This window comes from Leopardus geoffroyi, chromosome A1, assembly GCF_018350155.1.
Source record: "Leopardus geoffroyi isolate Oge1 chromosome A1, O.geoffroyi_Oge1_pat1.0, whole genome shotgun sequence".
Taxonomy (NCBI): domain Eukaryota; kingdom Metazoa; phylum Chordata; class Mammalia; order Carnivora; family Felidae; genus Leopardus; species Leopardus geoffroyi.
The window spans coordinates 1,920,361-1,937,160 of NC_059326.1; the positions used below are offsets into that span (position 1 = coordinate 1,920,361).

Here is a 16,800-nt window from a genome sequence, read left to right on the forward strand (position 1 = left end):
CTTCTTGTGTGTAAACTGAAAGCCCATTTTTGCCACACCTCAGACCCTTCCTCCCTGAGCCCCCGGTCTGGGCGGCGCCTGTCCCTCCCCTCTCGACAGTGCCTCCAGCAGCTGGCAACCCTAGCCACACACGGGTCACTGGGAAGCAAGTCACAGATTAAAGCGGGAAGGTACACATTCAGCACGACGTGACACCAAGGGGTTTGGATTCAAACTTTTAATAATAAATTGTGCCAGGAGAAGCTTTTCAAAGGCAATGATACATCAATAAATAATAGTTAAATTGAGTTCCTGAGAAAGAACCTACCACATGAAAGTATGTCAGAGCGCGGTAAATAACGGGCTTTACTAGAAAATAGCGAAAATACGGAGTCACAGTACAAGCACAGCAGACTTCAGAATTTGCCATTCATACGATGTAAACCAGGACAGTTTTGTTTGTTTGTTTAGTTTAGACACTGATAAACTTGTAAGTGTTGTTGCCTAGATATACACTAAATAATGGATACGTTACGCTAAAAACTTCGAGGAAAAATATGTGGAATAATATAATGAAAAATACGATGCGTCAGGTTTTTAAAAAGCAAAAAAGAATTGAACTTTTAACTCAGATATAAATCACTTTAAATAGGAATCATACTAATTTGAAAAAAGGAATATTTGGTGTGTTTATCTATGTAGTTATATATACATCTACACTTCTAAGAAAATATGTATGGCTTCATTTTTTTTTTTTATTCCAATGTCACTTTGAATAATCCTTGCTGTTTTACAAAGATTAGAAAAACGTACTGTTAAAACCCAGTTAAGTTTGATACTTCAAAGCACACGCACACACACACACACACAAATGTGGAAGAACTAAATTCCATCCTGGTAGCCATACCTCGGCTGTCCAAGACCACAGGAGGAACGACGTCACGAAACCTCTCAGTGGCAGTAGGTCGCCGCCACTGGGTTCCACGTGTCAGCGATGCCGGTGAGAGTGTCCGGACGAGCGAAACGGACACAGTCCCAGGATGAACTTAAAATTTTTGGCATGGCTAAATTAATCCCTTTTGACGTATACGAGTTTAGTATATGACAAGGGTTGAAGTTTGCCCCCCAAGACACACACACAAAGATCGCTTCTCAGTTACACATCTGCGTTTCTTTAACAAAACAGTAAGGGTTACAATCATAGCGAAGAAGTCACCCACACGACACGTTATCAGCACACTGTCTAGAACATCTCATTTAAAGATACTCAGTAAAAACATATTCACAGAACCTGCTGTGAATGGCAAGATATGGTAATTTTATAATAGAAAAACCCTGCTCATGCAGTATTCTCTACACACCAGACATCTGAAATCACACCCACATGATCACCTTGCTCACACTTTCGATTATACTATAATATGCAAAAAGCAAAAAAAAAAAAAAAAAAAAGCAGCTTTTAACATTATATCACAATTTTGAAATGTGGGAAAAAATATAAAACAAAAACCATTGTGTGAATAAAATGGCATCAGTAATATATCCGAACAGTGTTATCTTTTTTTTTTTTTACACATTATTGCACAGAGATTTCTTATCACACGTTCTTCAGTTTTTATGTCTTTTCCTAAATGTGAATAAGTGCTATGGATAAAATACAAACGTAGAAAATAACAGCAGCATTTGTCAAAGTTAATCCCTATGATTTAGTAAGAAAACGGCTATAAACAAAATAAGTGCTCTTTCTAAACTGTACTAAGTTTTAAAAACATTGTTTTAATGCAGTGAAGGTCCTGGAAAGCCAATTCAAAGCAATGTTGGCACCCGCCCCCCCACCCCCATCATCCGGAACCTGTCAGGCTTGAGTCCTCGCGTAAAAAGCTTTCTTGTTTCTTTTGGGGGTTTTGGCGAAGACCAGAACTTCCACTGCCAGACTCAACCCACCTTGAACACGGCTGAGCTCAGCTGTCCACCGGGCCTGCGGGGAGACCGGCCACGGGCACCCCGGGCCCCCGCGGAGGCAGAGCGCTGGCGAGGCTGAGCCTACACATACACTGGCTGGCACCCTTCGGTCTGGTCCCCCATATCGGAATTTTCCACGTCAGAGTCCTCGGCCTGTGAAGCGTCTGCTCCCGAAGGCTTTGGGCACCTGAAGGGGTAGCCGTTGTCATCAAAGAACCTCCGGAAAGTGAATTCATAAAACGCGTGCTCGGGGTGTTTGTTGTTGGGAGAGGTGAGCGTGTCCCAGGCCTTAGTGCTGTCTTCACTAGCGTCGTTCCAAGGGCTCTCTTCGTCTACGGGGTCAAAGTTGGAGGTGTCCATGGGGTGGCTGATCTTGGGCACATAGGGGGCCGGCTGCTTCCGGATGTCACTGGAGAAGTCGATGGCCCCGAAGAAGGGGTGGGCCTTCAGATCGTCGGCCCCGTTCCTCCCCAGGCGCTGGTCAGCAGCACAGCACAGTTTGGTGATAAGGTCCCGGGCTTCGGCGCTCAGCTTGACCTGGGCTGGAATGTGGAGCGTGTTCTCCCAGTTTATCACCTGCAGAGACGACAGAACCAAAGTTTTCCTCTCTGTGCGCTTTTCACGGCCAACGTGAGGCCGTATGAGACTGCGTGACGAGGTGGCTTTTGAATACTTTCACCTTCGTGATGGGAGAACGATTAGAACAGGAGCACCGGCGCCACCCCGAGCAGCTGTCAAAGGCCAGTGCCGCCGAGGAGGGGGCTCACAGGCTGAGGCAGAGGGGCATGAAGCCAAATACAGACCAAAAGACACTGATTTTCTTGGATCAGGAATACACGTCAGCGGGAGAATTTTGTGATTTCCATAAGAACGAAGAGGCTGACCCTCTAGGAGAATCATCACGGTTCTCATTCAGTACTTCCGGCTGAGACATGTTCAGCTGGAGTGTCAGTTAAACAAACAAACAAACAAACAAACAAACAAACAAACAAGGCAACCCTACAGAGAAGGAGAATAAAGGTGCTGGCCCTATGGCCTTCGCCTCATGTTCACAGTCAACTGCACAGACTAGCCATCGACGTGTTCGGCAAATATACCGGTTATGAAACGTGGCTACCGTGAAGAGGAAACTGAAGGGCCTTCTTTATCATTTATACTCAGTCGGGATAAAGCAAGGCCAAACTAATGGGCTACGGGCTGGGGTGATGGGGCACTGGGTGAGGCATGGAGGTAGCTGAGTGATGGGCGGGAGGGCTGGTCTGAACTTGAGTAGATGTTGTAGTAGAGCTAAAACTGTAAAAGTCATAGAAGAAAATGGGAAAATACTCATGCCATTAGATATGGCAATGATCTCTTGGAAGACACCAAAAGCACAGGCAACAACAAAGTACCTAAAACGGACTTCAGCAAAATTTAAAACTTTTATGCACCAAAGGACACCATGAACAGAGTGGAAAGGTAACTCCCAGAATGGAAGAATATATTTGCAAAGTGTTTCTCTGATCAGGGATTAATGCCCAGAATATAGAAAGAACTCCTACAATTCAACAACAAAAACAACCTGATTTAAAAAGGGCAAAAGACTTAAATAGACATTCTCCAAAGAAGATGTACAGATGTCCAATAAGCACACGAAGAAAGGCTCAGTTGCTAATCATCAGGGAAATATAAATCAGAGCCACAATAAGATACCACCTCACACCCACAGGATGACAACTTAAAGTAAGTCGATGAAGACGGAAGAGACTGGAACCCTGTGCACTGGTGACGGACGTGTACAATCAGGCAGCCACTGTACCGAACAGTGTGGTGGTGCCTCAAAACGTTAAACACAGAATGACCCTATGACCTGGCCATCGCACTTCTGGGCATAAAGCTGCAAAAATGAGGGCAGGGACGCAGATTCTCGAATACGTTCTTCGCGTTAGCCAAAAGGTAGAAACAACCCAAGTGTGCACCACCAGATGGCGGGTAAATAAATGTGGCTTACACACACAATGGGATATTCCTCAGCCTCAGCAAGGAAGGAAGTTGTGACACGTGCTACAACGCGGGTGAACTCTGAAGACGTGATGCTCAGGGAAAGAAGCCAGTCGTGAAATGAGGTGCCTCGAACAGGCAACTTCCCAGAGACCAGAAGAGGGGTTACGGGGTCTGGAGGAGGCAGGAATGGGGAGCTGCTGTTTCCTGGGTACAGTTTCTGTTCGGGAGGATCAAAGTATCTGGAAACAGGTAGCGGTTAGAGTTGCACAACACTGTGAGTGCACTTTAGGCCACTGGACTGTAAAATTAAAACTGGTTAAAGTGGCGAATTTTATCACAATAAAAATATTGGGTTATCATCATGCAGGCAAATTAGTAAATTAGTGGCTGGTTTGGCAATTCAATTAGGATGCAGATAATGTCAAGTTCCAATTTTATTGTTACCAGAGTGGAAACTAAGCCTTCATTGAGGGTTTTTCTCAATAAGGGATCATTAATTTAGGGTCTAACACAGACTCTGGGACACATGAATACTTCACGGAATTGTTACTAAACACGCACGCTGGTGGGTAAGTTCAAAGAAGTACCAGGGGCGCCTGGGCGGCTCAGTCGGTTAAGTGTCCGACTCTTGATTTTGGCTCGGGTCATGATCTCAAGGTCTCGAGATGGAGCCCCGCACTGGGCTGCGTGCTGGGTGTGGAGTCTGTTTAAGATCATTCTCTCTGTCTCTCTCTCTCTCTCTCTCTCTGTCTCTCTCTCCCCCTGCCCTGCTCACACACACATGCTTTTTTCTCAAAAAAAAAAAAAAAAAAAAGAGGTTCCAAAGATTCCATCAGATTCTCAATTCAATCCTTCTTTTTTTTTTTTTTTTTTTTTTTAAATTTTTTTTCCCAACGTTTATTTATTTTTGGGACAGAGAGAGACAGAGCATGAACGGGGGAGGGGCAGAGAGAGAGGGAGACACAGAATCGGAAACAGGCTCCAGGCTCTGAGCCATCAGCCCAGAGCCCGACGCGGGGCTCGAACTCACGGACAGTGAGATCGTGACCTGGCTGAAGTCGGACGCTTAACCGACTGCGCCACCCAGGCGCCCCTCAATCCTTCTTAAGTAATCAAATCATTTATATCAGAGGACAAATGGCTATCACTCCTTTGAAATGTTTATTTACTTTGGAGAGAGCACGAGCAGGTGAGCAGGGAAGGGGCAGAGAGAGAAAGGGGGACACAGGATCCAAAGCAGGCTCCGCCCTGATAGCACAGAGCCTAATGTGGGGCTTGAACTCATGAACCATGAGATCATGACCGAGGCCAAAGTCGGATGCCTGACTGAGCCGCCCAGGTGCTCCTAAATAGCTATCACTCTAAAACTATTTAGTATTAAATGATGGACAGAGGACTTATTTATTTCAAATTAATATTAGAAATACGTACTGCAAGCCTGACCACATAGTTGATAATCTGCGGACAGATTACTGTTGATAAAACATCCAAACAAACAACTGATTTCTTTAAATCCAGTTCCTAAAGGTTTCAGTGTCTTTTGCCTGGTAGGCACAGGTGGCGACAGAAAATGGAGGTACACGGGGCTAACGGTGCGGCTTCACTTGATTAAACAAAAATTTTATAGAGCTAATAATAGTAACACTTTGACAGCATGCAACTGACACTCCTACGCTACTCAGAATAAAAGGTCCAACGTTGACCAGACATTCGGGGCTTCATCAGAAAACCACGCGTGTTTGCAGCAAGCAGGTGCATGCCTCCTCCACGGGGCTGCTTAGTTCCTACCTTCAACTGGGTCTCCGTGGGAGTCGGGGCCAAGAAGGGTGGCTGTCCCACCAGCATCTCGAAGAGAATCACGCCAACACTCCACCAGTCACAGAGCTGCGTGTACCCTGAAAGACAAAGGCTCACTCAATTCCAACACGGGCACGGATGACTCTTAGAGAAGAATTTTGGGAAATTCTCCAATACTAATTTACTGGGAAGGGGGAAAGCGTGTTCACGCAGCATACACGTTTTGTGGCTCAGATCAGAAGGCTGGATGGGACACCTGCCAGGGACCTGACAGATTTTCTCTTATTTTCTCTCATTCGTCTGTGATGCACACGGGATGCTTTTGTAATAAGACTTCTTCATCTTAAAAGATTATTATTATTGTTAGTAACATTACAACCGGGATTTTAGGTTCTTAAAGGACACAAAGACACAAATGAAAATAGTACTGACTGAAACACAGTGCCACACTGGTGAATGGTCAGCTGCGGCCAGTCGCGAGGGCTTCCCGGGGACGCTGGCGAAGTCAGTTTTGGAAGGAGGTGCGGGACGAGAAGAGGGAGAGAGAGAGTGCCCTTTGGCAAAGGAAACAACTGGCCCCTGAGACCCGGCATGAGGCGCTGCCTGAGCCAGGCCCTTGGTCACGGAGCTCCCGAGACGCGGCAGCTGAGGCCGGGCACCCTGCGGCTTGGACAGGACCAGCCTCACCGAGGCAGGAGGACAGGCTCATTTGTCTTTGATCTTCTCTCCCTTTTCCTTCAAAGCTCTGCATCCCAGTCCCAGCTATGTTCCAGTCTTGGTGTCACCCCATCCCCGCTAACCTGAACTGGGCCTTGGGACCTGCCAGCAGCATTTGCCAACTCTGTTCTCCCTCCGTCCCATGCCTTCCACCCCAGCCTGGCGCTGGAGGCAGGGGGGTGGGGGTGGGGGAGAAGGGGAAGTCTGCCCCCTAGTTCCCGGACTCCTGCACGTGTTGGGGTGCTGGAGACAGTGGGAAGGGGATGGGGGAGACACCGCCACAGGAAGGAGAGAATGAGGCTGTTACTGGGCGGTGACGCTGATAATCACAACCACCTCTCAAGGTAGTTCTTGTGATGCCTGTGGCTCTGAGTGAGTGGTTAAGTGATTTGCCTTGGATTTCCACGGCTGACAGAGAAAACTCGGGTCCGAACAGACTCCATACACCTGAAACCACACGTGTGAAAAGACAGGTCACCGATCTCTGGACGTATCACACTGTTGCCGTGAGCCACGCGACTGATCACAGAAAGCTTCCTCTCGTACTCAACCAAATGCCGTCGTTGGTAGAACACAGCATCCACACGGAGGCCGATCTCACTGAACACTTGTACTTTTATGCGCACCACTGTCCCCAAATGTCACCCTCCGGCGATCCTGGACTAGCAGAGAGAAGTGGAGGGAGGCACTATTTGTGTTCTGACATACCGGATCACCAGTGGAATTTGGTAGGAGCAGCTGGGAGCCTGGGCAAGGAAGAGTCAGAGCGAGAGCATGGCTCAGGCTGACCGAGAAGTGTCCGGGTGACCTCACGGTTGGTTCTTAAAAACCAGGTGCGAAGAGATTTCTCTTGGGGTCCAGATGGAAAGCCCACGCCCACTCTACACCCTCCACCCACTCTATCCCTTCCCGGCCCAAGGAGGGGCTAGCGAGGTAGGCCTAATGGCGGACGTCGTCTTTCACGCTGGAAGCAACAGCAGCTCCAGAACCGACGTGCGGTGCGCTGGAGGCCTGCTTGTTAAGGAAATCGTTTCCCTCTCAGGCTTCCGTGAGAATAAAAATACAACGAGACTATTCGGAGTCTCAGAAAGCTGGAGCTAGAGAGACTCTTAGAGGTCATGGCTGTGGCCGGAAGCGCGTACCTTTTCGCAGCAGCACTTCGGGTGCGATGTAATTTGGGGTCCCAACCAGGGAGTGGGCCAGACACCTCTGGTGCTGCTTCCGGGCTCTCTGCTCCAGCGTCTTCAGCCGGTCTCCACATCGACAGTTAGACACGTCATCCCAGAGGTCACTGGGCTCCATGCTGTCCTGTCTGATGTGGCTCCCTTTCACCCCGGAATCGGCGGCAGTCAAAGAAGAGAATAAAAACCCAGGTGAATTTGCACTATTCAACAACGCAGCAAATCCACAACTTCAAAGGGGAAAGTAATTCAGTTCAGCTCCCGGCATGTTAAGAGAAAGAATCCTCCCCAGCTGCTCTGCAGGGGTGGCCTGTGATTCCTGGGTCTGAGACTCGAGCCGTGAGGAGCCGTGAGGAAACACAAACACTACGACAGAACACACGAGGGGCGCCTGAGTGGCTCAGCTGGCTAAGCATCTGACTCTTGGTTTCAGCTCAGGTCGTGATCTCACGGTTTGTGGGTTCGAGCCCCGTGTCGGGGTCTGCGCTGACAGCGCAAAGCCTGCTTGGGATTCTCTTTCGCTCCCTCTCTCTTTCAAAAACAAATACGTAAACTTAAAAAAAAAAAAAAAATGACAGATGAAGCGATGACGAGCTGGGTGCTACGCGGGGTAGCAGTGTGATGCTGTGGAAGAAAGGCTCACGTAACTTGGGGACATCATGCGTAACACTCAGGCCAGTCTCAGAAGTCTACGACCTGTTGGACAGGACGTGTTTCAAGAGAACCACGGAAAAGCATGAGAGGACTTAAAAAAGATACACAAGAGGGACTGAAATACCAGAAAATGGGAACGAATTAAACGTATAGGATTAGTTTTGAGTTAAAAAATAGAAGGGCTCTTGGCTGGCTCGGTCCATATAGCGTGCAACTCTTGATCTTGGGATTGTGAGTTCGATGTCCACATTGGGTGTAGAGATTACTGAGAAAAAAAAATAAGGTTAAAAAAAAGTAACAGAAGCCTGAGCCATCGCATTAAGACCACTATTTCCAGAAACTGAGCCATAAATAAGATAATGGCCAGCAGACCTACAGCAGATGGAGTTACACCCAACCTACCTAATCCATACGTTCACCTGGACTTACTGACGCCAAAGATAAATTCACGTTCGCTATTAGGACTCTTTGCGAGGTGGTGAGACTTTTAAGGCTCATTTTATAAGGGCAGAGTGACGGTTCCTAACCACGTTCCCACGACACCCCGTAGACTACTGTCCTAAAAACGCTACAGTAAAACTTAAATCCGTTAACTTCAAAAAACTTCTTTTACACGTACCATGCTACTGCTTTAGGGAGAAAAGGATGTCACGCTAAGTTATATTTAACAGATCATTTCAAAATGACCAGGAGCCACCAGGACGCGAAACAGCGGCCTGAGTTTGGGCCTATCTAGATGCAGAAGGTGGGTGCGGCGTATCTGGGACAATACCTTTCTGGTAGTATTTGGAATTGTGAGTCCACCTGAACCCAGTGCAGAGGCCAAAATCCGTCAGTTTGATGTGACCATCGAGATCTATCAAAATGTTGTCTGGCTTGATGTCTCGGTGGATGAAGCCCATCTTGTGGACGCTCTCGATGGCCAGGGTCAACTCTGCGACGTAGAACCGGGCCAGATGCTCGGGGAAGACCTCCATCCGGATCAGCAGGCTCATCATGTCCCCCCCGGGATGTAGTCCATCACGAAGTACAGGCTGTCCTTGTCTTGGAAGGAATAGTAGAGCTTGACCACCCACTCGTTGTCTGCCTCCGCCAGGATGTCCCTCTCGGCCTTGACGTGGGCCACCTGATTCCGGTTCAGGACGTCCTTCTTCCTGAGGGTCTTCATGGCGTAGAGGGCGTGCGTGTCCACCTTACAAGCCAGGCACACTTCTCCAAAGGCACCGATCCCCAGGGTTTTGATTTTCACAAACATGGACTTATCCATTTTGGCCCTCTTCAGCCTGTTGTAGTTAGATTCCTTCTGGTAGAGGATCTTCCTCATCTGTGCCTGTTCAGCTTCACAGAGTCCAGCCTGTGGAGAAGGGGAACAAGGAAGTCACGTCAGAGGAGCCCACGGGAGGAAACAGCCAGGGCGGGAGACAGCTGAGAACCGCGAGGGTCCCGACTCGGTTTACAGAACCAAGAACACATATGGGTCCAGTATACTACAAGCAAGATAACAACTGGGGTTGCTCTTCATCTACTTATGTAGACACAAATCTGGACTCTAAAGGGAGGACAAAACCGGTGACTTTAGGCTCTCAGGAAACCTCTAGAAACAAACACCGGTGGAAAAGGAGACCACAACATTCCCGGGACTCTCAGCGCAATCTAATAGTTTAACAGCTCAGGGAAAATGGGGACAAAGAAAAGCCAATGAAAATGGGGCAGCAGAAAGTAAGAGCACAGATCTGATTTTTAGAATTTGAAATTGCTGGGGGCACCTGGGTGGCGCAGTCGGTTAGGCGTCCGACTTCAGCCAGGTCACGATCTCGCGGTCCGTGAGTTCGAGCCCCGCGTCAGGCTCTGGGCTGATGGCTCGGAGCCTGGAGCCTGTTTCCGATTCTGTGTCTCCCTCTCTCTCTGCCCCTCCCCCGTTCATGCTCTGTCTCTCTCTGTCCCAAAAATGAATAAACGTTGAAAAAAAAAAAAAAAAAAAAGAATTTGAAATTGCTGGCTTCGTGTGATTTAAATTTACTGTAAGATTTTAATTTAAATCATTTCATTAATTACCTTCTCTAGCAGTTTAGTGTCAACTAAGCTATATTTAAAATACTATTTGCTGGGGCGCCTGGGTGGCTTAGCCGGTGGAGTGTGACTTTTGATTTCGGCTCAGGTCATAATCCCTAAATTGTGGGATTGAGCCCCGCTTTAGGCTGCGCACGGAGCACGGGGCCTGCTTAGGGTTCTCTCTCTCCCCCTCTGCCCCTCCCCTGCTTACGTGTGCACGCACGCTCTCCCACTCTCTCTCTCAAAAAATAAAATAAAATGAGTAAAAGGAAGTAAAACAAATCAGTAAAATAAAATGAAATGAAAGAAAATGAAATAAAAATATCGCCGTGGTCACGTGCCCACCGGCTGGGTCAGGCGCAGTGCTCACGGCCCCCCTACAGAGCCGGGGGGACCCGTGAGGGAGCCTGCACCATCGGTCATCCCTCCGAGTCGTTGGCCCCATAACCACACCATCGCCCCGGGACGCGAACCGTTTGTAATAACCGGGGCAAAGCAGAAGCAAAACAGAGGTTCCGCTGCGAGCGCCACCGCCAATTTCGAGAAGAGCCGGGCCCAGCGGCGGGAACACGAGGAGAGCTTACTTTGGCCATTTCCTGCTCCAGCTGCAGCCTCCGGTTGACCTTCTGCTGGTAGGTTTTTATGACATTCTCCACGTGCTGCTCCATGAAGAACTTGAACGCATACGGTGAGTAGCTCTTGATGCGCGACTCCCTCTTCTCCTCGTCCCTGCTGGCTTTCCGGACGGGGACGGGAGAGGTCTGGATCTGCTTTTTATCCTTCCCCGGCCTCTCCCCTTTGGCGCCTTTGTGGCTCTTGTCGCTCCGGTCGGCGGGCTCGGCGGCCGGGCCCCCCCGGAGGCTCTGCTCCACGCCGGCGCACAGGCCGTCCACGTCGTACTGCTCGGACTTGCTGTGCAGCAGCAGGTGCTTGGGGTAGGGCGGCGGCGGGCACCTCAGGTCCGGGCCGCCGTACTCCACGTCCAGCGGGTACGCACCGGCGCCCCCCAGCGGCAGGGAGTGCTCGTCCTTCGAGTCCAGACTCTCCACCCCGGGCGCGGGCGCGGGCGCGGGGGCGGGCACCCAGGCCGGGTGCGAGGGCCCCACGGCCGTCTGGGGCTCGGGCCGCATCACCCTCACGCTCTTGACCGGGTGCAGGATGTGGGCGGCCGTCACGGCCGTGATGGTGTTGGGGGAGGGCACGGAGGGCTCCGTCTTGCCGGGCACGCCCGCCCGCATGGGCACGGCCACGGGCGGCTGGTGGCTGTTGAAGGAGTTGGTCCTGCTGGGGACCGGGCCTTCGGGCAGGAAGGCCACGTGCTGGCGGGGGGGTGCCTCCAGGCCCGGCTTCTGCAGAGAGTCGCGGCGGGACAGGGTGGAGGCCTGCCACTGCTGGACGGGGGCGCCGCTCAGGTCGTACAGGTCCACGTTGAGGCTGTTCCTGGAGGGCGCCATCAGACTCTGGGGGGGGCTGTCGCTGGCGAACACCTGGCCCCGGGAGCCCATCACGTGCACCGGGTGGGCCTGCTTGTGGTGCGGGTGGGGCAGGTACAGACCGGCCGCCGCTCCCGCGGCCGGAAACGCGTGGCCGGCGCCCGGCTGCACCGGCACCTGCACCGCGGGGCCCTTGGCGGCCGGGCTCGCGTACGCTCCCGCCTCCTTGTTTTGGAAGGAGGGGCTGCGCTGGAGGCCGTAGCCCAGCGGCTCCCCCGGCACCAGCAGGTGCGGCCTGTAGGGGGGGCCTTGCAGCGGGAGGGCTTGGCCCGCCGGCGCGGCCACCGGGAAGCTCATCCCCGCGGACTCCAGGTTGGCCGCGTAGCCTTTGGGCTGGTGCTGATGGCCGCCGGGCACGCTGCGAGCGCTGCCGGAGAAAAGAAAGTCCATGTACTGCCGGGGCACCTCCTCCAGCGGACCGCTGCCCTCGTAGGCCGCCCCGCTCATCTGATGGTAGGGCGGGAAGGGGTCGCCTGTTCCTTCGAAGCTCGGCCTCCGCGGCCCGGGGGCCGGCGCGATGCCCTTCCCTGCAGCGGAAAGAACGCGGACACGGCGTTAGAGGGGAACGGCTCTCGCGGGCTGGCTCCCGGCGCTAGCCAGCCGCGTCCTTGGGGGCGGACGCCGCTGCGCAGGCTCTTCCACCGCTCGAGGCCGCGCTCGAGGCCACCCGACGCAGGCTGAACGCTGCTCTGGCCAACCCGGGCTGCCTTGTGGGTCACAGCCCCTCGCGGGGGGACCCGGCAGAGCCCACAACCTGTCTTCCTGGGCTAAGAACATGTGTCAAAGGCACACGTAGGAGGGAATCGTTACAGATGTGGCTCTGCAGTTTCCCTTTGGGGCTCTGCGGCAACACAGACCCTGGGACTCCAAGAATCTGGAAATGGACTGCCAGCAGGCAGCAGTTTAATACGAGCCTCCTATCAACGAGAAAACAAAGTTTGACAACGAAGACGCAACTTCTCACTCGACAGACGAAGTGGGAAAGCTCCTTTGGCTGAATGTCGTGAGTCCCTTATCACACTCAGGACCTCAGCTACCAAAAATTCTCCCATCTGTCCATCCTCTAAGAGGAACATTCACTGACAGCCAGTGAGGTGGAGCATTTGGTGCTGGTGCCTCTGGCCCTTCCCGGGGGACCCCAGGGGGGCTGTCCCAGCGCCACTGCCCGTGGCATCCAGCCCAGGGAGGTGCCTGCCAGCCTGCTCTGAGGCTCCGGTGTGAGAAAAGGCGTGTTTTAAAAATCCGTGAAATAAACCTTCCTTTTAGTAAACAGACTCCCTCACAGGCCCAAGAGAAAGTAAAAAGCCCACTTTAGATCTCACTCTGCGCGTTGCCTAACTTTAACATCCACTGAGTTTTCCAATCTCTGTAATGTCCGCAGCCACCGGCCGCAGGAAGTACCCCAGGTTACTTCCCACGGGGAGAGGGAGCACCCAGGGAAGCCCCAGGATCTGCCCCTGCTGCCTCCCCTTCTAGGCCCTGAGTGCAGAGCAGGGCAACGTGCCAAGAGATAATCTGCTGACCAGGGCCACACTGAACCTCCCTTCCTGCAAACGGATTTGTGCTTTTCGATGGCAGATCTTCCTCCCCCAGGGCTGCGGGTCTGAGCTCACCTGGGGAGGTCTGCTTAATGACTCGCACAATCTGCTCATTCCTGGGGTCCAGGTAGCCCATCTTGCTGATGTACTCCAGGGCGGCTTCGATGCTCCGGCTGCCAGTCTGCTTCAGAGCCCTGCCGGCCATCTCCTGGGGGGGGGGGGGGGGGGGGTAGCACACAGATGCTTCACTGGGAGGTACAAACGCATGACATCTTCCCACAAAGCCCCTCGGGGACTTCCGATGCCGCAATGTTCACCTCTCTGTGCCTGCTGGGGGCCTGCACCGTGAAATGTCTGCATGAGATGCCCTCAGGTGCCCACGACAAACGCTTAACACACACTGAACCACAGGCTATAGAGAGTATGTGACGAACAAACAGGTGTTCTGACGGTGGACCAGAAAGAATCTAAGTTCTGCTTCTCCTTAGAAAACTTCTGGTTGGACTGGTAAGTTCGGCTCTGTGGGTAAACCTATGACTAGAACAGTTTAACGTGAAAACTAGTTGAAGTCAGAGACCCTGGCTGCAGCTCCAGCCCCCCCGCAGGCTAACTGGGAGAGGGACTGACGCGCCCCCAGGGGAGGGGAGGGTTGCCAGAGGCATCTATGAAGAGCTGGCTGAAGGCCTACTGTTCGCAGTGCCCAGTGCTCGCTCTGGTAGTTGGGAACTTGCGGCTGGGCTCCTGGTCTAGTGGGAGAAAGAGAGACAGACCCCGAAAGAGCCCTTGGAGCAGTGCCCAGCACAGGACACGGCCTCCGAAAACTGCCTGCGAGATGAACAGGAGACAAGCTGGACCCACCATGGGAGACACAGCAGACAAGGGTCGGGGAATAGGGAAGAGGGTCAGAGGAGACGGATTCTTCCGGCTCAGAGCAAGGGCACCAGGGACTGACTGTTCGTGGAACAGACGGCAATACACCTGGCTCCCCAAGGTCGGCCCGAAACTGGGCAGATGGAAAGCACAGCAGAGGAAAGGTATTCTTGGCAGGTGGAACCGTCAAAGCAGCAGAGGCCTGGGGCGGGGGGGCGGGGGGGGAGGGGTGCATGGAGAACAGGCTGAGGGGCCAGCAAGGACATGAGAGACAGAAGAGAGGGAGCCACAGGCTGGGCCCGACTGTCCCCGGGTTTTGGCCCTCTTGGAAGGCAGGGACACGGAGCCACGAGATCGGTTTGGGGCAGAAATGGAGGCATAAGACAGGCCAGAGTGCGCGGGAGACAGGAGGGAACACACACCTGTGAGTCGGCTCAGCAGGGCTGTGGGCAAACAGGATGGACGGGACAGGAGAGAGAACACCTCGGAGGCCAGCCTCCTGGAGACAAGGGCGGAACACACAGAGGGGGTCTCAGGGGCGGGAGAGCATGGCCAAGGGGACCCTGAGCTCAGACAGGAGAGAAAAGGGCCAAGGGTGCAGGAAGACCCCAGGACAGTGAGAAGGCAGCTTGGGGCCGTTCTGGGCAGGGAGCGGCTGTGCTGGCCAAGGGCCACTCTGGAGAAACAGCACTTGTCCCCGACACCGAGAATGCACCAGTCTCCCTGCCCTCCGAGCCAAGCATTGTCCAGGCTGACTCGGATCTGTGCTCCTGCCGGCCCCGGGAACGAGGCATCACACACCCGTGAACTTTACCGGCCCCATCTGTCTGTCTGAATGTCTGCCTCCTCCTCCTCTAGGACCGGGAGAACCCGCTGGGGCCTGGATTCCACGTCACTCGTGGCTGTAGCCACCCGCCCAACGCATCTGCCGGGACAACTTGAGTGCTTGCATAACAGCAAAATCAAGTTTCCCGTTCCTGGCCATATCCCCAGCGCGTGGCAGGACAAAACACGTTGGCTGTAACCTGTGCCTACGTTCTCGGTGATGCCAAGAGACTCAGCAAGACAGCGGGGGGAGGGAGGGGCTGAGACGGGGGGCCCAGCGAGGCCGTGCCGGAGAGCAGGACGGGCAGTGGGACGTGTGGGTGCGTGTGAGGGGGCCGCGTCCGGGGCCGAGGGGCCCGAAGAGACATGGCGAGGCAGACGGGGCCACGGCAGTAAGGACAGAGCTCCCGGTTTAGAAGCAGAGCTCGGACCAGCAGGGCAAGTGCCTGACGCGCGGCGGGGCTGCGGAGAGAGAGGCGCAGGGGTGAGCACGGCGATGCCTCACCCGCAGACGGGAGGCAACGCTGCACCCCCCTCCCCCCCACCTCACAGCTATGTTATGCGATGAGGTCATGGCTGCAGAGAGCTCTCGGCGGCTTGGAGAGAGACTCGGTATAGGGCCGCATCTTCTCAGGATGACCCTGGAGCTCTTGGCACCCATTTAAAAACTGGGGGAGCCGCTGGGAGCCGACCCCAACCGCAGCCCTTCGGTCAGCACCGACCGCGCCACCTGCCGGGTCTGAAGAGCGGGCGCCGGCTCCCGCGCCCTTCGGGGGGACCCCAGACACAGGCACCACCTCGGTGCCTGCCGTCGACCGAGTCCAAATGAACAGCTTCTCCACCTCTGCCCCTTGCCCGGCACTCGCGACTCCCACGTTTACATGTTTACTGAGCTCTGAATCCAGGAACTTAACCGAGCAAGATCAACGGGAGACCACAAACGACGACCGTGGTCACAGCAGTGCTTCAACTCGTAAAGCCCAAGCGACACGATGAGACAACTTGCTTGTCAAAAACCACCGAATGATCCAGCTCGGCTGTGTCCCGTCCTCGACGTCCGCTCCCCGTGCTCGCCTAGCAGGTCAGTGGTGCCTCGACATCAACTCTCGGAGACGCCACCGTGCGTGCAGGTATCGCTAGGTCCCACAGCTGCGGGAGATCCGGGGTCGCTTCCGAACCCACCGGGAACACGCGCGCTGTCTCTCCTCCAGCCTCACCGTCGGCCGCGGACTGCGAACAGACCCCCGCAGACGCCAGTCAGAGAGCACTGACCGCAGCCACGGGCACCACCTGCTGCCCGCGCGGTCGCTCTGGTGACCTCTCGCCCGCTCCAGGGGACTCCGGTTCTCAGACATCAGGCCGGCAACTTGGAACGTCGCCACGGACAGTGGCCCCGGGGCTGCGCGGGGACAGGCGCAGGGAGAGGGGAGGGACGGGCTGCCTGGTGGGAGAAGGCCTGGGCCTCTGCCCTACAGGTCGGATGCGCCTCCTGGCACAGGTCAGCGGGTAGAGTGGAGCCAAGGGGCCATTACATACAGCGTTTCTTTTTCTGTTTCCTTTTCTGGTTTCAGGAGCAGAATCCAGCGACTCATCACTTACACACAACACCCAGTGCTCATCCCCACAAGCGCCCTCCTTAATGCCCGTCACCCGTCTAGAACCCCCCCCATAACCCTGTTTTTTCTCTCGAGCTAAGAGTCTCTTATGGTTTGCTTCCCTCTCTGCTTTTATTTTGTTTTTCCTTCTCTT

The 16,800-nt window shown here is 53.6% G+C and overlaps 1 protein-coding gene across 1 annotated transcript in view; it reads right to left on the reverse strand.

The window, feature by feature from the left end:
* Positions 1-202: 202 nt before the first annotated feature.
* Positions 203-16,800, reverse strand: part of LATS2 (large tumor suppressor kinase 2) — a 77,823-nt gene continuing 61,225 nt past the window's right edge. The window contains 7 exon segments of the mRNA XM_045452560.1: positions 203-2,517; positions 5,713-5,819; positions 7,581-7,763; positions 9,046-9,285; positions 9,288-9,627; positions 10,910-12,345; positions 13,432-13,564. Of these exon segments, the coding sequence (XP_045308516.1) occupies positions 2,023-2,517; positions 5,713-5,819; positions 7,581-7,763; positions 9,046-9,285; positions 9,288-9,627; positions 10,910-12,345; positions 13,432-13,564 (2,934 nt within the window). The 3' untranslated portion in view covers positions 203-2,022.